A 24061-nucleotide genomic window follows, 5' to 3' on the forward strand; every position below is an offset into this window, starting at 1 on the left:
CTCTGAGCAGCCTCCTCACGTCTCTACTTGCTCTCAGCTCCTCCAGTCTCACCCCCAGACCTTACCTGATCGCAGCTGTTTTATTCTCCCGTTGCTGGCACTGGGGTCGACGGGCAGGAAATCCTTAAACCAGGTGATCTCGGGGTCGGGGTTCCCGCTGGCTGCACAGAGCATCGTGGCCGTTCGCGTCCGCTCCACCACCTTCAGCTGGGGCCCCATGTCAATGTTCGGGAAGCCGGGAGGTAACTGGTCCTCTGGGGGTGGAGAACAAGGGGAAGGGGTTAAGCAGGTGCCAGGGTTCAGTGGAACACCCCAAGGAAAGCATCGGGCAGACACTGCCCTGTGCAATGCCAGTTCAAACACTGACTGGCCCAAGATGGAACACAGTAAGAGCTACCAGCTTGTCCATTTTGTGTGACTATTTCAATGTCCCGCAAGATTCTACATTTAAATGCAATCTTTTAAAACCCTTTGGGGAACAGCAGAAGAGAATTAGAGAATCATTAAGGTTGGAAAAGACCTCCCAGGTCCACCTGTCCACTAAACCATATCCTCAAGTGCCACATCAACTCGTTTTTTGAACACTTCCAGGGATGGTGGCTCCACCCCTGCCCCAGGCACTCTGTTCTACGTTTATTCACTCTTTCAGTGAAGAAATTTTTCCTGATATCCAACCAGAACAATTTGGAGCAACTTGAGGCCATTTCCCTTTGACCTATTTTTTGTTACCTGAGAGCAGAGACCAACCCACACCTGGCTGCACCCTCCTGTCAGGGAGCTGTAGGGAGTGAGAAGGTCCCTCCTGAGGCTCCTTTCCTCCAGGCTGAGCCCCCCCAGCTCCCTCTCCTGCTCCTCACGGGATTTGTGTTTGAGTCACCGTGTCAGAGTTTCCCCAGGTGCTGCAGGGAAGCTCTGCCAGGTCAGGGATGGCACTGACGGGTTTGGGGAGCAGAAGCTGCACAAGGATCCCTGCACTGCAGAGAACACTCTGAGCTGCCACAGGTAAATGGAGGGGTTCACCTTCCCCCTCCAAACCTCGCAGTACAAAGCAAACTGCACAGGAGAAATAATAAAAGAACCCACGTGGAAAGGGCTGTCAAAGACACAGTGGGACTGGGAGAGAAAGGAGAGGAAAATCTCATCCAGCTGCAGTGACCAGAGGGGACATGCACAACAACAATACGCCAAGTGCTGTCAGCCAGGGCGTGATTTTTAGATTTATTAATTCCGAGAGCTGCTGCCCTCCAAGAACAGTGGCACCAGCACCCAGCAGAGAGGCTCAACTGAGCTTCAACTGAGCTTCCTGCTCCCCTCCATCCTGCCTTTGCCTTCACTAATGAAGGTGAGGAGGGCAATCACAACAATGCTGAGTAATTAATGATAACTCCTCCGAAACCCCAGAGCTTCCCCAATACCACCTGACACAGCCCCTTACTCCTGTGGGGTGGAGGAGAGCTGTCTCACGCTGGCTGCCACAGCTCAGGAGTGTGCCATTTTTCCCCCCAGAAAGTGTTTGGGGGAGGGCAGCTGGGAAGGAGGATGCCAGCAGCAGGGTGAGATTTGGGAGGGATCCTCTGTCATCTCCAATGAGCCGTGTCAGGGAATCACAGCCTTGGGAGTCTGTGGCATTGAATCCATCCCAAAAGCAGGTGAGGGAACAGAAGGGAAAAAATGCAGAGGATTTAAAAAAGGTGGGATTCTTAAAAAATGAACATCCATCACAACCAGCCCCCCACTGACACTGATGGGAGCTCTCAGAGTGGCACCGAGATGGGGCTGGAAACCCTGGCCTTGGCTGGGAACCATCCTGCCAAGTGCAAACACACCCAGAGCTTGTTTCCTAAGGCTGGCACGTGATAGATAAGGAGGAATGGAGCCAAATACGTTTGGCAAGACCCAGAGACAGCGGGACAAGGGAGAAGCCCAGTGGCCCTGCTATGGTGGGTGCCTTTTCATAGAATCCCAAAATGGTTTAGGCTGGAAGAGACCTCAGAGCCCATCCAGTGCCACCCCTGCCATGGCAGGGACACCTCCCACTGTCCCAGGTGCTCCAAGCCCTGTCCAGCCTGGCCTTGGGCACTGCCAGGGATCCAGGGGCAGCCACAGCTGCTCTGGGCACCCTGTGCCAGGGCCTGCCCAGCGTCATAGGGAGGAATTCCTTCCTGGTATCTAATGTGAACCTGCACTCTTTCAGTTTGAAGCTGTTTTGGTGCATCTGAAGCACCTCTAAACCAGAATTTTGTATCTGGAATTGGAGCTGTTCACACACATCTTTAACTAGGGACTGACCCAGCCCTCTGAGCTCCCTGGGCTGTGCTGGGGCACTGCAGAACCCCCTAAACTGTGTGCTCCTGCAGCCCCCCGGCCCCCAGGAGTGATGTCAGGCCAGCAGAGGGGCTCTGGGTATTGCTGTGCCTGTGCACAGCTTTCAACCAGGCTTTAATGGTCCTCCCTCCCCTCCTCTCTCTCAGCAGCCTGGGAGCGGTGAGGAGCCGGAGCCGCATTGGCTGCAGATGACATCACTATTGATCCCTGCCTTCATCCTGCTCCCTGGCGAGGCTGCTCCACCTGCCTCCAGCCCCAGCCCCTTCCTTCCAGGAGCCAATTAATCCACAGAGGGAATAGCCCCGTGCCTGGCAGGGTGTGTGTGTGCACATGTGCGTGTGTGTGTGTGTGCTGGGGGAGGCCGGGTACAACCACCATTACTGAGTGTTTCTAATTAAACAAAAATGTTAATCTTGCAGCACAATGTGCAGAATTCCTCTGAGTTTAATTAAAACAACTGCGACGAGAGGCGTGATCAGATTTGAGGATCAGATCAGCAGAGGAAGCATCTCTGAACATCACAGACTGCTCTGAGTCAAGTGCTCAGATTTCCTTCCTGTCGGGGAAGCAGAACTGCCTCCATCCCCGCACAACTGGGCTCCCTGTGCAATTACAGCCTCATTGAAATCCCCACAAGACACGCACACGTGCCCTGCCACCCTCCCCATCCATCCCCAAACACCCCCCCAGACCTGCTCCCGAATAAATAAGGAATGGTTCGGGTTGTGAATTCTCCTTCTGAAAGCAGCTCAGGCAACTGCAGGAACAAAAGAACCAGCCACAAGCTGGAGGTGCTTCAAGGGCACATCTGGGCAGCTGCTGCTGCTGGAATCGTGCTGGCTCATGGAGGCAAAGCTTCTCCTGAGGTGCAGCTGCCGTATGAGGGGAGCATCCCAACACCTTGTTCATCCCTGACTTAGACCCAGCTCTTCGCAGCACCCCCCACCCCGAGCTGGTGAATCACCTCAAGGCCTCCCTGAGCAAAGGAGGGTGAGAAAGAACAGGGGAGGAGGGATGGAGAGAGGCAGGGGAAGAGACAGGAGCACTTCAGCCCCCATTGATAACAAATCCCACCCGGGGACATGCTCTGTGCCCGGGGATGTGCCTGGACCCAGCTCAGGCTGCCAAACACCACGAGGGTCCCCAGCCCCAGCGAGGGGACAGGGGTGCTCTGTCCCCTTGTCACTCTGGAGGGTGGCAGCTCTGGGTTTAGCTAATTAGCTGTGCTGGAAATGAGGATGATTAAGGAAGATAAAGCGGGTGTTGCTGCTGCTCTTTTTCCCGCAGGGTGTGCACAGTTGTTTAATAATTTAGAGGAGGAGGAGGAGGGTGTGAGCATGAGCAGATGTGCCATGGAGCCGGTGCAGAAAGCCGCGAGGATGCTCTGAAGGGAAGAGGAGGAGGGATTTTTCACTCTCCTCTGGAGATATGGATGCTGGCTGGCCCCTACAGTCAACTGCCCTCATTCAGGGAAGAAGCAGGAACACAGCGATGGGGCAGCTCGAGTGACACAAGTTTTAATCAGGATCAAAATCAAAATCCAGCACTTTTGAACCCATCCCTGTTCCTTTCATTATGCTGATGAACACTTCGAGCTGCCCTCTCCCCAGGTATCCTGGCACTATGTGCCTTGTGAAATTACATCAGGGAGTTATTGCCACCCATATCTGTACCTGTGTCTCAGTTCTTTGTTATTGCCCAGCCAAAGACAATTTTAATGCAGGGAGGAGTCTCAGCAACGTCTCTGTCTGCTGATTCCATTTGGAGCTGAAAGTTTCGTTATGAAAACAGTAATAGCCTAATGATGTTATTAAAATTTGTGGGCTTACAGGCAATAAATGCACCCTTAGATATGTGTGCTAGACCCCAAAACAGTGCAGGTAATGCCTGTGTTCCCTCCACTAACGTGTCCCTACGTACCCTCCCTCTACAGGGAGCGAAAATTACTTTGATGTTATTCAAAAGCTACAGAATTAATCTGCTGTCAATGTCACCCAATTTTCAGGTCACTACAAGAAAAGCAAAACAAGTCAAGTTTGAAGAAAGACTGCCAGGAATTTTCCAAATAGCAAGGTAACATTTCAGAGGGGCAGCTTCCCTTTCCCACGTGCTCCCGTGGGACTCTCTGCTGAGCATCCAGAGCTGCTTCTTGTTTACCTTCTGTGATTTAAAGCCAACAATTACAAAAAAAAACCCCAACAAAACAGCCAGGATCTTGCTAGAACTTTACACATGCCCACACCAGATGTGCTCTTGGAGTAGGAAATGTGTGAGGGAAATTTCTGGCTGGAATTGTTAAAGAAGTGCCTGAATACTTCATGAAAGGAAACCAAGAGGGAATCACTAGAAGCTGTGGAAGTCTGTCCATAGCAGCCCCAGTCACACTCCAGCAGGGAGTTCCACAGCCCTGGCATGTCCCACAGCCCCCTCTCCCCAGCGCTCTGGAGGGCAGCAACCCCCAGGAGCAGACAGCACTGCCCAGGACACAGCGAGGGCTGGATCAGGGCACAGAGAATTCTGTTCCCTCACACTGAACTGGACTGATCACTGCTTTTTATGCTGCATTTACTAACGACTCACAGGAGTCACCTCCACAGAACTCCCTCCATCAGCTTCCACAGAGCAAAGAACTGAGCCAGTCTGGTCCTTGTTTGAAACGCAGCCCCCGCCTCCAGCAGCTGAGCAAGGGTCCCTGTCCCGTGAGCCCACTCAGCTCTGGCAGCACAGGACAGCTTTCACAGCACCAGAATCTCTCTCAGGCTACTAAAGAAGTGGAGGGAAAGGATAATCTCCATACAGGAAGTAATAATTATCATCATAATATGGACAGAGATGATAGAGATATAATTGCAAGTACAGACAGATACAGACAGAATCCCAGAATGGTTTGGGACAGAAGGGACCTTAAAGCCCATCTCATTCCACACCTTCCACTGTCCCAGGGTGCTCCAAGCCCTGTCCAACCTGGCCTTGGACACTTCCAGGGATGGGGAGTCCACATCCTCTCTATCTGTCTGTATCTATCCCAAGAGATACAGATATAGCCATGAATATCTTTCTTGGGAGTGGGGAGCTTAGAGAATCTACACCAGCTGGGAGCTGGGGCGCCTGTGACAACCACCTTCCTTCCTGCCTAAACTATAATGAAAAATAACAGCAGCTGGAGTCAGAAACAACTGGAAAATGCTTCCCAAATCTGCTTTCTTCCTTTTTCTTTGAGCTCTGCAGGAGTCAGGCTTGCAGGCACTCTGTCTAGCCAGCTGTGGAAAGAACAGCCAGTCTCCACAGCCCTACCAAACTGGGATCCCTGGAGAAGCAGAGCAGGAAGGACAAACAAGCCAGCAGAGCTGGTGTGAAGGGACCGTGTGAGTTGAACAGTGTCCATCACAGCTCTGCTTCTCAGAAGCTCCCAAAGGTTTCCTCTCCTGCAGTTTCCTGTCTTTAAGTGAAGGCATGTGGGTTTCTACCAGGGTCTGATCCAGGACTAATCATGTCCATAAGCAAGATGGGTTTATGCTCAATCCCTTCAGCAGCTGCATCTAGTAGGGAAGAATGTACTGTTTTCTCTTCTGAAAAGAGGAAATATTTTCTGTGGTTTTTGCTGTTAGGAGACCGTACTGGTGCTGAGGAAATGCTGCAATGCTGGTGCATGAAGTACACACAGGCATGTCTGGGATCACAGCAGCACAGGCAACAGGCTGCACAGCTACCCCAGAGCCCCCTGTGCAGTGTGCAGCAGCTGGGCCCAGGTTTCCACTCTCCAGAGCGTGCCAAGGTAACAGGTTCTGCAAATGACAGCTCCCATCCGTCTCCAGGCTGTGGAGCAGCCGTGGAGCAGCCCCCTCTCTCTGCTCAGCATCAGTTCTGCAAGTGAGAGCAGAGACACAGAGGAGGAGGAGGCTGAGCAGGGAGAGAAAAGACAAACAGGAGAGTGGGTGAGTGCAGAAGAGGGGAGGAACAGGAGAGGAGTAGATGCCAACATGCTCACTTTGTCATTGTGCAGATCAGTGCATTTGGCTCGGTGCTTTTAACTTTCCCAGCACTTAAAAACACAGATAAAGAGGAGACAAACTCTGCTGTGTGAGAGCTAAGGAATGGTGAAGGATGGGGTAACTCCAGCTGAACAGGGATGGGGAGGATACGCTACAAGATCAGCTTCCATGATGCTCTTCAACATCGTCTTGGCCCACCCCGCAGGTAATTCCTGCTCCCTCAAGTTCCATGAATGGGTACCCCCAGTGCTCCAGGAGACTCCAAACCAGGTCCCATCAGGCAAACAGAGCAGGGGAGCCATGAGAGCACAGCCACAGTCAGAGTTCTGGTGGAATCAGCAAAGGGTGGAATTAGTCAGGCAGTGGGAAGATGCAGACCCTGTGCTGTCAGCTGTCTCTGGCTGATGTGGATGATGCCGATCCCAGAAGGAAGAGCTGCACAAAGGCATGTACAAAGAGCCCTGGTCCCTCAGAATGGTCCCCGAGCTCAGTTCATTCCTATTTCAGTCTCTACAACTCCCTGACAGGAGGCTGTGGCCAGGTGGGGGTCAGACTCTGCTCCCAGGCAGCCAGAGACAGGAGCAGGAAACGGCCCCAAGCTGCACCAGGGGAGGCTCAGGTTGGACATCCGGAGGAATTTCTTCACAGAAAGGGTGGTCAGGCCTTGGAAGGGGCTGCCCAGGGAGGTGGTGGAGTCTCCATCCCTGCAAGTGTCCAAGGAACAACTGGAGGTGGCACTCAGTGCTCTGGGCTGGGGACAAGGTGGGGATGGGTCAAAGGTTGGACTTGGTGACCCTGCAGGTCTTTCCAGCCTTGATGATTCAGTGACACAATGATCCCACACACTGCAGCTCACTTTTGGTGGACTGTGCATTAAAACCACTGAAGGCAGCTGGAGGACAACCTTCCCTTGCCACTGCTTGTAGCTAAATTCAAGGGGTACAAACTTCGAATATGACTGCAGGGGCCCTTCTCCCAAACCGTCACAGCTCCAGAGGAATACATGGGAATAAGTGTGAAGAATAAGGCTCCCACCCTCTGGGATAACCACAGTCAGACACACTCCTCTCACACTGCGCCGTTCCAAGCTCCTGACAGCTCCATCCCACCACGTTTCTCCAACAGAAGGTTAAATGCCATGCCAGGCACAGGAGCTGCACAGACATCTAAGTCACCTACACAAATCTGTCAGGCATGACTGGACCACGGGCCCCCACGCTCCCAGGCAGCCAAAATCCTGACAGCACAGAGCCCACAGCAGGGATATTCCCAGCTAAAAAGGGAGGCTGGGGGCTTTGCCTTGTGCTCTTCACGTCTGGTGTTAATTCCCCGCTGCACTTTGGGAAGTCACACACCAGCTTTGCTCTGCACCATGAAGGACATGCTCGCTGCCTGCTCAAACAAAAGGATTTAAGCTGCTCCTGGAGGGAACGCTGGAACTGCTGAAGGAAAAGCAACTGGCCCACAGGCAGAGCTACCCCTTGGCCCTGTGGGGCTCCTGCCTGGAGCTCCTGAAATTGCTGTTAGCCATGTTGAGTGCAGAGAGAAGGGCTTTTACTGCCAGTGCTACTCAAACGCCCATGGCTTCACCCATAGCCAAGCTGAACTCCCCTCAGGAGCTCTCAGGCAGTTATCTACCACCCCACCAGGATCACCTGCACTGCCCTGTGGTTTGAACAGAGGACATCACTGATGGGTGTTCCAAACCCTAAAATGGGTCAGTTCTAGCACCTGGCCTCGCTCAGCACTTCACACAGTGATTTTGGGGATCTCCAGGGTAATAACAGCAAACATCCAGAGGCATCCAGAGCAGCAGCATATTGTTCCCTCCCCCCCATCCAGTTCAGGGAGCATATTTCAAACAGATGACATGAGGGAGGCATCCATGCAAACATCCTCTGTAAAGGGGACAAGTGGAAAAAAGAACCAGAACAAAATGGAGAAGGGAATTGTTTTCTTGGAGAGTGCACAGAGCAAAGGACCTCTGGGAAGAGGAGAGAAGCCCAGAAAGGCACAACAGGTATCCTGCACAAGGAAAAGTGTTTGCATTGCTACCAACTGTGTGAAGGCCCATGCAGATCCATAACCATCTTAACCCCAGCCCACTGAGTGATTCCTCAGTGAAGGTTTTCCTGGAGCCACATTCCTGTGTGCATAATGGGGAGCTCCTGATGCTGCTCCTAAACCCGGGGACGGAATTTTTGGAGGGGAGGAAGATTGTAAGAGTCATAGGATAATTCAGGCTGGAAGGAACCCCAGCACACCATCAGTCAAACCTCCTGAAGTGGTGCAGTTTTAGCTGTTTCTCACACAGCAGTTTTTATGTCTCTCTGGGGTGAGAACAGCAAACAGATCTGTCAGGTCAGAACAAACCAAACCAAACCCAACCCAGGAGGACTTTGTGCCTTAGCCATGAATTTTTAACAGCTTTCCCACCCAGCTGAAGGGCCCCTTCCCCTGCGACACTGCTCAGGTTCCTTACCTCGGAGGACAGTGAGCTTGGCGTGGACAGTGACCTCCCCATGAGGGTTCTGAGCAACACATTCGTAAATGTTCTCGTCCCGGGGAGTCCGGAGGGGCTGGATCCTCAAAACAGCACCTGCACTTTCATCAAATTCAATGGTCTGGGGATGGAGGCAAAGAGACACACACAGAGTAAGCGTCCTTGGGTTCCAAGGCGAAGCTTCATTCCTGCCTCTAAAGAGACACAAGCACACACCCACTGCAAACCCTCCAGCAGCCGCCCCTCAGCCCCCACACATCACCAACATGGTCAGCCTGGCTCTCCACTGACCTCAAGGTGACAGAGCTGTCACAGCCAAACCCTGCCACGGACCATTGACCCACCAAACCCACAACGTGCATCTCAAAGGCTCCGAAAGAACGAGCCACAGTGACGGGGTGTGGGGTGGGTGTTCAGAGCACAACTGGGATGATGGAGAAAGAAACAGACCAAAGAAAAACAAAATAAAAATGAGCCCCTGCCTTGCTCCTCCATCTGCAGGGGCAGCTGACACCACAAAGCTCCACTCAGCACACAGCTGCCTGGCAGGGCTGAGTCCCACAGCAAATTCCACAGGATGACCTCCCAGTCCTTGTTCCTCCGCTCTCATTTCTATCTAAACAATGCCAATGGCTTGGGTCTGGTTGCCAACAACTGCAATGTTTACTCCAGACTGTCCCAGGATTAAAATGCTGAGCCATGGATGGCTATGAAAGCTACATTTACAGAGCTGAAGTACCACCAGCTTAGCTGGGGTTTCTCAGGAAAGCAGGAAGTTATATTATATCCCAAGAAGGGAAAAAAACCAACAAAACAAAATAAAAAACTTCAGTAACATAATTGAGCCAAGTTCCTTCTTGCTTTGGAACAAACCCAGCTGTTGACATGGCCAAGAGCTTGCATTTCACTCCTCTTGCTGTTAAAACTCCTCCCCTTCCAAATTTCCCTTTATTATCAGGTCTGAGAGTGGCCAAAGTGGAGCAGGGGCTGCTTTGTGTCAGCCTCTCTCTTCACACAGACACCAGATTTGAAGGACATGTCTCACCTCAAACCTCTGAGAGTTCACTTTCTTCCCTTTCTTGTTCCAGGTGACCCTTGGCTTTGGGTCTCCAGTGGCTTGGCACACGAAGGAGGCCACCCCTCCCGACACACCGATTTGGTCCACAGGCTTCTTGATGAACACAGGGGGACCTTTAGGGCAAAACAGAAATATCATCATTGGCAGTGACAAAGACAAACTTTAATAAACATGGTTTGTAATTAGCAGTAGCGTTGTTGCTGCTGTTCTTAATGATCCCAGGTGAAATTAAACCTCTCGGCCTTTTTCAGAACAGCCTTTACCTCCACTTTACATATGAAGTAGCTCCAGCAGAAAATGATTAAGGGCCTGATCCTACAAAGAGACTTCAATGTTGCAAAGCCTCTTTTACTCCTGAAAAGTGGACTTTTAAATTGTTTTGTACAGGGGAAATTGCCCTTGCAAAACCCATCTAATGAGCATCACCAAAAGCTGGTAGAGCTGAAAACAGCACTTAGAAACAGTGAATTGCACTTCCCAGCTCCTTGGAGATGACCAAGGAACGGGGGAGATTTATAGAAATATGGCCAAGGAAGGGGAGAAGGTGGGGGAAGGACCATGAAATAGATGGAGCAGGACTTGGCACACAGAGATCTTGAGGACAGTGGTGTGAAAGAGGCTGATGCCAGTGGCTTCAAGATGTGAAATCCCCTTGGCTTGTGGCACCTCTGCTGCCACCTGCAAGTCCTTCCCATGGCCCTCACGGGTACATTTGCACGGATCCCTCGGAACAGGCAATCTGATGGGACACAGCCCACAAGCCAGAGCTGTGATCAGTTCAGAACAACCCAGCTGTCAAACCCAAGAGCAGAGCCCAGGCTGCTTCTGCAGCTCCCCTTCCCCTCTGCTCAGCACGAGACTCCCAAGAAAAGCATGGAATTCATACTGCTCCAGGAAGAAGCCACAACCTCCTTCAAACTCTGCTCACACCCAGCAGCTCCAAGGTGCAGTGATGCCTTGGAGGGGCTGTGTTTGAGCCAGCCCAGGCTCAAGGAGCCACACCTGAGCTCAGAGTACCTCTCCCTCAGCCTCTCCATCGATTTCCATCAACATCCCACTGCCTTCAGAGCACCTCTGCAAGGATGGCAGGAGGCTGGGATGGGCTTTCTGACCAGGGAAGGTGTCAAGGGGCTCCTCCTCATGGGAGGAGCCGAGGCCAGGAGTGTTTGTGCAGAGCCCGTTTTGCCCCCGCCCGCTGGGAATCCTCCTTCCGTGCTCTAACCTGTTTTCCTTGCACAGTTTCCTCTCATCTAGTTAGTTTAAAATTTATTGAAATATTTAAATCACGAGGCCACAGCTGTGTTCAAATAAAATCACTCAGATCATAAAGTTGCCGTCTGTTTTCTTGAGAAAAGCAGAGCACGTGACTCTGAAATGTGTGTATTTATCTGTTCATACTCAAGAGTCTATAAAATAAGATGCAAACAGACTCCCACAGGGCTCGACAGGAGGGCAAATGGTAGCTGGGGAGAAGTCTCCAGGGTCTTTTAGGGGTCGAAAGACAAAAGGAAGCCTTCTCCTCTTCCCTGCCTGGTGTGGCCAGCAGTATATAAATAAAAGGCACTGAGCAAGCTCATGTGATGCAATCAAGCATTTGTTTCCATGCTGGAGGTAAATACAATTTGCTGGAGCTGTTTACGTCCCACCGAATGCTGTGTGTACAAAGCACCGCATTTATAAATATCCAAATCTATATTTAGAGGTCAGAGTCTTCTTTGCAATGTTACAGCTAAAGGTTATCAAGCAAGTCCCACTGGAGGAACTGGCACCGGGGGATCTGTCTTCCATCTGAGAAAGGTAAAACCCAAACTTTGCTCCAGGCTAAAATATAAATGCTCACTCTGCCCTGACTTCCTTCCTCCCTTCACCTCCGCTCGATATCTGAAGAGTTTGCAGAAGTCAATTCTGAAGGTACAGCTAAAAACATCCAGGGCTTTTAAGAACACTTTATTGATGCAAGTTCATTTCCTAAAATAAAAGCCCCTAATAAACCTTAATGTCACGTATACATTTAAATGGGTGCAGGCTGCATGATGAGAGCTCAGCCGAGGAGAAAAACAAGGTTCTATTTCTGTCCTGAAGAAAGGGATGGTGCTCCAAAAAACAGTGAATGTGGAGTCATCGTCAGCATCCCCTTTTGGGGTCCGGTGCTGCCTCAGCGTGGGGCAATGGGGAAGCTGAGCTGTCTGTGCACGGGGCTTTTCCTGAGCTCCCTGCAGCTCCCAGCTGCCTACGAGGGACTCACACAAAAGGGAGCCAAACAAAAATCCCTACCACCCAACCTATTAGGTTTTACTACTCACTTGGAAAATGGGTGAAAATCAGAGCTAAATTGTTGATTTGAAAATTGCCCAAGCCTCTGAGCTGCAGATTTGATTCCTCCCCCCTCGTGCTCTCCACCTCTGCACCCCCAGTCACTGCAGCACTTGTCACCAGCCCACGCCGAGCACTGAGCAACCCTCTCCCCTCTGGGGAGGGGAGAGCCAGTGCCACCACAGGCGTGGTGCTGGTGATCCAAGGTGCTGATGATCCAAGGTGCTGATGATCCAAAGTTGGAGCCAACCCCTCCGTGCTGCGTGGGACCGCCACAGCTCTGCCGTGCCAGGTCCAGCTTGAAGGGAAACACACACTTAGAGCTCAGCCTCCAGCTCTGCAAACGGCTCTGGAAGCCTCCAAAGGCAGGGACAAGGTGCCTTGTGAAGCACTATCAGCCCACTCAGAGGGCCTGAGGTGTTTCCCCTTGTTTGCTAAGATTGCAGGACCATGGCTTTAAATCAATAAATAAATAAAAATCAGAGAAACACATTTTCCAGACAACATACTGACAGTTCAGGGGATTTTATATCAGTTCACCAACCTTCCCTCATGGATAGCTGAGAACAAGTCAGGTTTGGAAAGGCTGAGTCTGAGTTCCATCAGTCCAGTGGTCACGGAGATAATTTTTCCCCCTTCCTCCGCTTGCAAAGCAGAAAAACCTATTTTTTGTGCAGTATCAAAATAGGAATGGAAAAATCTGGAGCTTAAAAGAATTTTCCTACTACAAGAGGCTTCCTGCGGGGTCTGGGTCTCCAGAGGGAAGGTTGAAAAGACCGGATGGCTGCTGTGTACCTGTGATCCTGCTCTACAGCTTAATGGAAAGCCATCAAGTCAAACCGAAGCTTTCACTCCTGCCCACCGCCCACGCACTTCCCAAAAGCAACAAGCGCCAGGCTGGAGAGCTGCCACGGACTGCAGAGGAGAGAGGCAGACTCCCCCTGCACCCCGCAGCTCCACCGGCACACTCCTGTCCGGCCCCCAGCCATGCCCGGCCAGCCCTGACCGCTCCTGCCCTGGGGCCCCGCGCTCGCCCTCCCGTCCCCACACACACACACACACACACACGGATCAGCTCCCCAGGGATTCCCTTCCCAAGTCACAGGCCTGGGAACCATGCTCTGAAGGGACACGACGCTGCTGGGATTTTGGGATTCTAGCGCAGACTTTGGGGCGAGGCTGCCAGGTGAGAAGGGTGCTGGGGGTCTCCTACTCATCCCCCAGCCCACGGGTGAGGGCTGCACACCCAGGCAGTTCCTCACCAAAGATGAAGATGCTGCTGCCTCCTCTCCCCTCTCCTCCTTCCCTCTTCCATGTGACACCAAAGCAGGAAAAGTTCTTCGAACACAGCCATGTAAAAACCACCCAACATCTCCCTGCTAACGATACACAGATGACACAACAGGCTGAGAGGCTTTGCAGCAGGAAAGCTGGAGAGATGTAGGAGTGGGGAAAAGGAGGGGACATCTCAGCCTTTAAACCCAAATGTCCCTCGGGAAGGGCTGCCATGGTGAATAGGCACTGATGGACGAGCAGTGAGGGAGACAGGCTGGCCACCATATGCCTGTCTGTAACATCAAAAGCCAAAGCCAGAGCGAGGGATGGAGAACCCAGAGGTGGTTTGAGGGGTGGGACAGACGCAGGAGAACAAATGAGCTTCACATATCTGAGCTGACAGCTGACGGGAGCAGGGGGAGAAGAAGAAAAAGCCAGTTATGGACATGCACCGCTTCCCTGTCTGCTCTCCCAAGCCCGGACGGAGCCGGCCGCTCTCCTGTGGCACCGTGGGTGGGTCACGGAGGGAACGGGAGGCTGGGGAGGAATTGGGCCTCCCTGACACAGCACAGGGCAGGAGCAGCTTTCTCCTCAGCACCCCAAAACTGCTGCTCCCTCCGGGGCTCCACCTGCCAGCTTTGGGGCGGTCCAAGGAGGAAAGCTGCTCCCACACGGATGGGGACATGTCCCCTTCCACTCACTGTCCACAGCCTGGCCCCACAGGCGTCAAGGAAAAGGCTGGAGGATGGTCCCTGACCACATCACTGTGTATTTGCCCCGGTGTGTGTGATGCTATCCCTCTGTCCTCAGGCTCTCCCTGAGGGGGCTGCAGAGGTGCCTCTGCATCCTCCTGACCCCCATTCCAGCTGTCTCCCCTCACCTCCAGCCCCACAGCAGGGACCTGCTGCTGACTGCAGACGACAAAATTCACCTCTGTGCTTCACACCCCCCTCACCTTCTGCCCCCTGCTCCTGCCACCCCCAGGAAAGAACCTCAACAATGGGCAGCAAATAAAGAGAAACCCACTTGTTCTTCCATCTGGCCCCAGCGCAGAGCAGCAGGAGCCTGCCTGAAAGGGCCCCTCTCCCACAGCAGCAGCAATCCACGGAGACAAAAGAAAGGCAGCCACAAAACACGTATTTTGGAAGGTTTTTTCCCATTTTCAGAGCTCCCGGTGCCTGCTGGCAGCTCTGTGGAAGCCCACGCGCCCGTCCCGCCAACCCACACAAAGCTCCAGCTCCTCCCTCGCCGGTGACTAACCCTCATTATCCCCCCTCCAGAAGAAGCAGGCTCTCCACTGTCCCCCAGAGTGCCACAGAAGCTGAAGCTGCAGCTAGGGCACAGCAGGAAGGCCATTTTCCTGCCACTTGGCCGCTTTATGAGTTTCCCTACACACAAGCACAGCCGTCCTTGTGCTCGTCATTCCCGTCCGACCTTCAACAAACGGCCCCGTGGTGCCGAGCCCGACATTCCCCCACAGAGCTGCCCACTGGGAGCGTGCCCATGCTACAGGAGAGGCAGTGACAACCTTTATCCTCGCTCAAAAACATTCAGCAGAAAGAAATTCACCTTTCTGTGCAGACACACACACACGTGCACCTCCACCTTTGAGAACAAAGGTAAAAGATGAGACCATGAAGTCACTCATGGGCAATGTTATTTTGCTTTTAGATGCACACCCCAGTGTGCTCTTCCAGGCTCCAGATCATTCCCATAACTGGGATTCAGATCTCTGGCTCTGGTGCAAACTCGGCTGACCTTGGGCGTTCGCCCTTCCCGCACCTCCGGCTGCCACACGTAGCAGGGAGGTGACAGCCCTCATCTCTCACACCTGCCTGTCTGTCTTGGTCTAGACACCACACGCAGTTTGGAGCAGGGGATGGTCTGGGAACAGACCTGCTCGACACTCAGCACCCCGGGTGGCACCGAACACAGCTGCAGCCTCGGGAGGCTGAGACGCAAACAAAATAACCACAAAAACATCACAAGAGAGAACCCAGAGACCTTCCCCAACATGTGCTTCTTGGGGGAAGAAGATGAAAATGGAAAGCTAGACAAAAGCTTTTGGAATTTCCCAATAACCGAGTCATGTCAGCTGGAATGAGACGTCTCTCCCTGTTACTTCTCACCTCCTGCTAATTTCCAGAGCAACCTGGAAGGAATCCGACGGCCTTCCCACTGCCATGCACAGGATTAAACACCTTCTTCTCTTCCTCCTCCCTCTTCCCTTTGGTTTCTGGGCTGGAGCTTTCTGCTGGTCTAGTGAAACTCCATCTCCCTTTTCCACAGCTGCTGATGGGCTCCCAGTCAGAGAATGAGCCCAAGGTACTCACCAGCCACAGCCCTGGGCAGTTGTGCTTTCAGCTCCTCTCCAGGAACGTGGGGTTGGGGTCCAGCCACGCTCCCAGAGTTTTTCTGCTGCTTTAGGAAGCAGTTTTACACAGAGGTGCTGCTGTGGTCTGCCTGCACATGGAGATCCATGCCCTGTGTGGGAGGATGGGGATGGGATGGGATGGGAGAGTGGAGCAGTGAGGGACAGGGACAGCCAGAGGAGCAGCTGTGTCACCCCATGGAACAGGGAGATGAAATGGGGAGCAGAAGGTAGAAAGGATAGGAGAATCAGTGGGAATGAGAAGAGATCAGCAGGGAAAATGGCACAGGGATTCTTGGGGCTGACGTGTGCCGGGCCAGGAGTTGGACTTTGATGATCCTTGTGGGCCCCTTCCAAGTCAGGATATTCCATGATTCTGTGCAAGAGAACCGGAGCAAGCTGGAGACGAGGGAGGTGTTCAGAGCCAGAGCAAGGAAGTGAAGATTAGATGGAGGAGACAAACGACAGAGCAGATGAAAACAGGAGAGAGCAGCCAAATTTGAGACAGATGGAGAGTGGGGAGCAAGGATGCACTGTTCGGAATGGGTCCGTATTCCAAAGCAGTGGCATTAGGGAGTGGGGGAGCTGGAGAGAGGGGTAGAGCAAGGAAGATAGCTTCAGAATTTATATTTTTCTTCAGGACAAGTGAGAAAGCTGCAAACTGGGAGAAGGACTGGCGAGGAGTCTCTATGCAGACACTCCACAGGAGTGAGGACACCCCTTGGAGAGGTCCTGCAGAGACTCTGGACCCCGTGAAATCCAGGGTTTTACTGACAGATTTTGCACTCTTTCTTTCTGAGGGCTGTTTCTCAGTGCCTCACAAATAAAATTAAAATGAGGATTTTCTGACAGAACAAGCAAACAGGGAGTGAATTATACTCCATTTCCCCATCAATAACTTCTCCCCAACCCAGTCATCTTATCATCATAAAAAGTCCATTAAGCAGTAATTGGGGAGGCAGGAGAAGGCAGGGCTGGTCCGGGGAACAGGAGCACGCTCGCTCCCCAACTGGCCTTTTCTGGGAAGGCAGACAGGATAATTATAGGCTTCAGACGGAGACTTCCTCTTACTGTCAGCAGCTCTTGGCTCCCTCCAGGGAGACGGGACTGGCAAGGTTGGGCAAAGGAGGGTAAAAAAATATCGAGGATGTTTTTTTTAGAAGTGAAATACTTCCACCTGGCTATTCCCCTGCTGCTGAGCCACCAAAGCCCTGACCTGACTCAGAAAAGCTGGGCTACCACAGGATGCAGTCTGTTCCCCTGCGGACGTGGGGAATGGCACTTGGAGGACTACCCCCTCTCCTTTCCTGCAAGGCCCTGGAGGAGGAAGGACAGCACTGAAGGGTGGCACCAGCATGGGAGTTAACACATGCAGAAAATGGGTGAGGAAGATGAAGAACTCATTAAATCACCTTTACTACAGTGGATGTCCAACAACCCCAACACCTGTGCCAGCTCCCCCTCTCCCCTTGGCCGGGATGAGGCAGCAGACCTTTCCTAGCCAGCACATGCCAAGCTGTTCTCACCACGAGGATGGCAATTTGGGGATCTGGCACATCCATACAGCCTTCAAGCTCCTATTTGCAGTGCACTGGGATCCAGACCCTGCGGAGGGGAGGTACGAGCCTGCAGCACTGAGGCAGGAGGAGACTGAGGCTACCAAAAATCTGTTCCTAGTTCTGACATCCAAGGTGAGGAAAACCACGTTATCCTGCCTGCTGGAGGGGAAGCATAATCCTTCCTTCTGGTCTATTTAAACTGCTGGTTGTCAGGGATGGGGCCGTTCCTTATCACATGGGAGCAGCAGCTGGGATGAAGTCATCCCGTTTCGACAGGACTCCTCCAGGCTACCTTGCACATCCCTAGGCATGGAAAGGATCCACCTCCCTCCATGGCAAAGAGGATGAGTCCCAGCTCCAGTGACTGGCACCTTGATACGGCCCAGGAAAACATTCCTCCAGCTGTGATTTATGCAAGGGCACAGGGCACGTGTGGTGATACACAGGGTGCAAATGCTCGATGGGACAGGACTGGGAGATGTGTGGCCATTCCACAAAGATCCTCCTCCCACGCCTCAGCTTCCCCACCTCCCTTCCTTCACCTATCCCGATGGTGAGCACGGCAGGTGCCCCAACTGCTGCTCTCTGCTTCCATCCCCTCCTGGCACTGACCAACCCAAGGGCCAAGGAGCAACTTGGTGGGAATGCAGGTGGACCTCTGGCCAGGATTCTCCTTCACCTTCTGGCACTCCAAGGAAGACGCTGCTGCTTGTGAGCAGCAGGAGCTGCAGGAGACGAGCGCTGCTGTAATGGAGGATGGCAGCCCGGGGATCAGCCAGGAAGCTGCAGCGAGCACGGGAGCACAACAACGTGGCCAGCCAGGACCCTGGGGGTACAGGAGTGCTTCCCATCAGCTGTAACAGCGTCTCATTCCACATCTGTCCACAAGTCCCATAACAAGGCATAACAACCCAGAGCAGAGCCAGAGACCCAAGGAGCTGTCCTGGCAACTTAATGAGCGTCCCTTGTCCATCAATGACAGCAATCCCAGGTTGTTTGCAAGCAGAAGCTTGAGGCAGGGAGGTCTTCCTGCCCTTGCCATATCGCTAAGACAGCTTCTACTCCAGCCATGTCATCGGATATTGGCATCCTGGAGCAGCCTGATTCACCACCTACCTAGAAAAGACCCAGCTAAAAAGGATTTGGCTCTTTGCTCAACTTCCACTGCTCTGTTTGAGTCACTAAAGAACCAGAGTCCACAGGGGATACCAGAACATGGAAAACCATTTCCTACGAGAGAAGCCTGCAAGAAGCAAAAGCTTAACGAGCCCAGATCCAGCTCCCAGGGGGCAATGCCATCTTAATCCAGCCCAGCCGTGGTCCTGCGCCACCGCAAAGTGACAGCAGAGTCAGCAGCAAGGGGGAGAACAAACTGCTACAAGCCCCTGCAGTTTGTGGTCCTCCCGAGGAAGCGCAGAGCCCAGGGATGTGACCAGGGAGATCAGCTGCACTCCCTGGGCCAGTGACAGCACACAGGGCTGGGCACGCTGCAAACACACAGGGAAGCCCTGCCCTGCATCACCAGCTCGGGAGGGGCTGCAGTGCTGCAAGCACAGCACCACGAGATGGGGGACCCCAGGGCAGACCTGCCAGCTCACACGTGCACGCAGGGATCTTCTGGGGATGAAAGGCACACCAGGCAAATAAAACATGTCTGATAAACCTCTGCTCTCTCACTCTGTAAATAAAAGCTGCATTACTTCCACTTACTGTTTCTCTCCTTCAGGCAAGAGAAGGAGGCTCCTGGTCTACAGGAACAGGGTAAGGTGCAGCTCCTAGAGCACAGAATTTGGGGTGTTTTTACAAGATCATTACACCATTCCTATCCAGCCTCTGGTAGGAGACTTCAGCCCACATTTTCCATGGAACAAAAGGAGATTCTGGATATACAAGCTTGAAACACCTGGGTCTAAACAGTGTATTATGAGCCTGCACTGCTTATTGAAACTGGGATGTTGAGGGAGCCCGAGACGGGAGATCCTGAAAATGAGAAACCAAGACCCAATAAAGCCATGACTAATGGATGAGCACAACCTCTAACAGTGATGAACTTTGACTCCTACCACACGAGTCATTACAATTTCTGTCTTTGAGCCACACTACTCATCATTCAGATTTGTAGTGGAAACATCAACACAAAAGAATTATTAAAAAAAAAAAAATTCAACAACAGTGCTGAGAACTGACAGCAGTGGGAATGTGATGAATTCAGCTTTGGGACAACTAGAGACTCAGTGAGCCAGAAAAACAGTGCAAGATGTGAATGAGAAATGGAAACATGGAAAAGCATCAGTGACGCCTTAAATTCTTCTATCAAAGACAGTAATTGAGGAAGGTGAGCTTTTTTGGAGTAGGACACGTTCCTGTTCATGTTTGACACCTGTCAAGGGATGGCTTCTTACCAGGAGGCTGTCCTTCAGCTCTTCCAGGCACCAGGAAGAAGATCCCTCTCCCTTTCATTGCCTCAAGTGACAGCTACTGGAATTAATCACAATTAGCAGATCTTGGAAGAAAAGGGGTGTATCATAGCACTCATACAGAAAAAACCACATAAACCCCCTCAAAATCAAGCAGATCCTCCCCACACAGACAAAGGGAAACGAGAGCTGGAGGATCTTCTTGGCTCCCTGGGAGATCACTGGAGCCAGTCTCAAGATGATCTTTAAGAACTGAACTGAAAAAAACCCTACACCATCTTTTCAGAAATTAACCCAAACAAATCAAAGTCCAGGCTAAAGAATTCTAAGTGTCGGCACTCCTAGCAGCATGCTCAGACCAATTTATGAATAAATCCATGGATTCCAACGGAGGTGAGGGAGGATGAGGACACAGTCAAATTAATTTGACTTTATTAATTAAAAAAACCACCAAGTTTCATCACCCCACCACTCTTTAGAGGTTGTGTGAGAGTGGGGGGAGCTATGCTCATTAATTATGCAGAAAATGCAAAACTATCATCCTCTGAATGAGTTTAAAATAAGGAGAAACCCTTTCAGAATGGGGAGAAATTACTCCCCAAGGCAGCTGAAATTTCTCTTGCAACTTCAAAGGACAATAAATTATTCAAATCACTCGCGCCACTCGCATGCTCTCTCACTCTCTCCCCTTCTCAATTTTATGCTCCTGAGTCAATTAAAGATTTGGAGGACTCAGAGAAACTTTGTAGAATGCTAAACCAGTTGCAGCTCCTTCTATTTATTTTTTTTCTTCTTTAAAGCTTTGCTTTTCCTCTCGGCCTCAAAAGGAAACCGAAATGACTCCGTGCATTGCAGATGAAACGAGCAGCGCTGGTTTCCACCACGCCTGCATGGAACGTTTCACGTCTGCAACCACCAGGATGGGACACGCTCAGGGTTCTCCACGCAGCGGCTCTGTGAAAACAGGTCAGCCCAGAGTCCCTCCTGTCAACGCTTTAAATCATTCATCCCAGTATCCCCTTTCAAAGTCAAAGCAGCAGACATCCAAAATATATTTGTACTGCTCTCTCCTGGCGCTCCGCAGGTCTGGGTGAGCCGCGATCGCTGCCGCATCCCGCAGCTCTCGGCTGTCCCTTGGACGGGGCAGGCAGCTCCCCTGCCAAACCCCACACGGCTGTTCAGGGCTTGCAGGAGGAGAACTCGGAGTGGTGCAACCAAACCAACACTGGGGCCGATTACACCGGACAACAGCACGGCCAGAGAAGCCCTTGCTCAAAAAAGCAAACCTCACCAAGCAAAAGGAGGGTTGGGAAGGTGCAGTCACAGAGTGAAGATGCGCCCGACTCCCTGGCCCGCAGCCCATACCCTGGTTACCTCCTTGCACACAGCAGATGGTGTAAAACGTGACTATTTTCATGAACTTAACAACCCCCAAAAATTAAAGGCAGCCGCAGTGCACAGAACATCACAGCTTTCTAAGGTGGGAACTGGGACCAATTATGTTGCAAGAGAACATCCTTGACTGGAGGGGAAGAGTGGCACAGAGTAAATAAAACTGTTCTTGGGAGATTGTGTCTCACAGGGCAACTCGAGCCCAGATTCCATCCCACGCATGGAGGAACGACATTCCTCTGGTCGGGTGTCCTTGAAAAACACTCTGCTTGCCTTCTAAGAATAATATTGGGCTTGCCAGACCACAAAAAGGGTGGGAATACCCTCACAGATTCCCTTTAGTGACCCAGGAGATCTGTATTGAGTTGGTCTTGGAAAGACACAAGCACAGAGACCCTGCCAGACAGAAGAAAAGCCAATGCGACCCAGGGCCTGGGAGAGACACCAGAAAGATCCCATCCTTCCTGGCAGCAAGTGCAAGAACTGCTGGTGTGAAAAGGACAGCCAAGGAGAAAAGTCATAAAGAAAGAAGTCTTGGCTTCCTGGCAAAGCCTGACACAGAGGAACAGCCCCAGTTTTGGCATCCAGGTATGGTGAAGATAGACATTTCCTCCATCCCAATCCTCTGCAGGTGACATTTTCACACAAGCCACTTGTTTACACAACAAACAGATGCTCTTTTCCCCTAACTTAACCATCTAATGAAGCTGAGCAGAAAGAACCTCTGGTTGGGAAAAGATCCTTCACCAGGAGACACCCATGGCTGGGTCCCAAACACTGTGGCTGCTGCTGTCCCCAGGTGCTCCTCAGCAGAGATTAATCTAATGAGCATTCGCAGTGTGGTGCACAGCTGAGACCTGGGAAGTGACAGCCCCCTCTGCCCCTGAGGAAGCTCTTTCAACAGATGATTTATTTCCTCTCCAGGTCCTACAGAAGACGCAAACTTTCCAATTTGAGTTATCTTTAAAAAAAAAAAAAACAAAAAGAAAAAGACAAGAGATACATCACTCGATCCAGTTAGGATCCCTGTTTGGCAGCCCCGTTGACTCTCACAGATCTGTTTCTGGCAACCCCTAGGTTCACTATTTGGCAGCCCCCCTAAGACCACTATTTGGCAGCCCCACCTAAACCAAGGTGACATAGAAGCTTAATTCAGTGTCCTTGAGTGAGACAACAACCAGTCCAGAAGGCTCAGCAAGCACAGGCTGGATCGCAGCTGGCAGACGGAGAAGGCAGCGAAGGGAAAGGCAGAGCAGGAGCAAGGACATGGAGGCAGCTCCTGGCTGCAAGGGCAACTGGTGCATGAGGAACAGGAGCAGAGGGTGGATGTGGACAGGGGAGCAGGGATCTCTGCCTTTTCAGGATTCAGCTGCTGCCTCCTCCTCTTTCAGACTCCCCCAATGGCAGGGACAATGTGCAACTCCAAGTGAAAACACCACCCTCCAACTGACCACAAAACCTCCTCTGTGCTCCCACCTTCAATTCATGAATTCTGCTCCCCCTCCAGCCCACCCACCAAGGCGGAAAAGCCTTTCTGCAGCACCTCCCTGTCTCCTCAGCCCTGCAGGTTCCCTGTCACTTTGGGGGTCCACCAACAATTAGGGTCTATGACCCAAACTCTGGGACAACTCAGCCTCACCACACTTCAACATCTTCCCTCTCTTGGGGCAGTGCTGCTGCCTTGTCCCGGATCCATCTCAAACACTTAAAACTGGAGCAGCTGTCCCCCACCGTGGAGAGATTTCCTTCCCACTGATGTCGACTTAACATGCCTATCAAGTCCTACGATGCAGCCTTCTTGATTTTTACTCCCATCTTATCTGACAACCGCTGTCTAAGCTAACAGCAGATCAAAGCCTGGACCTCCAGAGCTAAAAGCTGCGAGCTGTGCAGCTGGGCTGTCCTGTAGGGATGAGAGGATGGGAGGGACCGTTCAGGAGAGGTGGCAGATACACCTGTAAGTGGCTGGGATCTGGATCTCCGTGATCCAAGCTGTGCCGCCAACCACCAGCTCCTGCCTCTGGCAGCACAGAGCAAACACCTTCCATGCCACACATGTTTTCCCAAGGCACCAGCTCCCCGAAACACAGCCTGAATGTGGACCTAGAGGAGCTCCACTCCCATCCCATCCCATGTTTTCCATCATCTCCGTGAGTCCCACATGGTGCAAACCTGGCTGCTGTCTCTGCTGGCACCAGGGATGCTCACGGAGCACGAGAGCCCCCGCTCACATGCACCTCCCATGAATTACTGCGTTCTGCAAATTAATGAAGGAGCAAGGGCAATTAAAAGGGAAGAAAGCCAGGATAATGCATCATAAAAGGGGCTTTATTCTTTTATTTTGTCAATTGCAATTTAGATTTAATTATTTATGGTAATACTTCAGAGTGTGCTAGTAAGGGTTCTATACCATGATTTATAAAAGGAAGGAAACGTAAGTAATAAGTAATGTTCCCTGCTCTTAAATCTTTGCTGGGGTGGAGAGAGCCACGCACCAGCCTTCTGTGTATGCAAAGTGCCAATTAGTAAATGCTACTGTAAAACACAAAGGTTTAATCAATGAGAAAAATCCACTTGAAAACAGCAAGCATGCTGATTCCAGTCAGAAAAATGGCCACATTTCCATACAGTAAATGGCTTTTATCTGCAACTGAGGAGCACTCGGAGCACCCGTTGGGTGGCAGAGGAGGGCAGGGGGACCTGGCCACTGCCCTGGGGCCGAAAGCAGCTGTGCCCTGCACAGCACGGGCAGGAACAGCTCCTGCCCAGCGACAGAGGCTCTGTGCACGCGCAAAGTGAGATGTTTTAAGGTGCTCGCCACAGAGGTTTTATGGCT

The 24061-nt window shown here is 51.9% G+C and overlaps 1 protein-coding gene across 19 annotated transcripts in view; it reads right to left on the reverse strand.

Annotated features, from left to right (window-relative positions):
- Positions 1 to 24061, reverse strand: part of PTPRS (protein tyrosine phosphatase receptor type S) — a 149204-nt gene that overhangs the window by 65765 nt on the left and 59378 nt on the right. For all 19 annotated transcript variants that reach the window (XM_032092824.1, XM_032092822.1, XM_032092821.1 and 16 more), the window contains 3 exons: positions 9866 to 10011; positions 8800 to 8941; positions 66 to 254 (listed from right to left, as the gene is read on the reverse strand). In XM_032092824.1, coding sequence (XP_031948715.1) covers positions 66 to 254; positions 8800 to 8941; positions 9866 to 10011 — 477 coding nt within the window. The remainder of the gene's footprint in view (positions 1 to 65; positions 255 to 8799; positions 8942 to 9865; positions 10012 to 24061) is intronic.

Source organism: Corvus moneduloides, chromosome 28, assembly GCF_009650955.1.
Source record: "Corvus moneduloides isolate bCorMon1 chromosome 28, bCorMon1.pri, whole genome shotgun sequence".
NCBI lineage: Eukaryota > Metazoa > Chordata > Aves > Passeriformes > Corvidae > Corvus > Corvus moneduloides.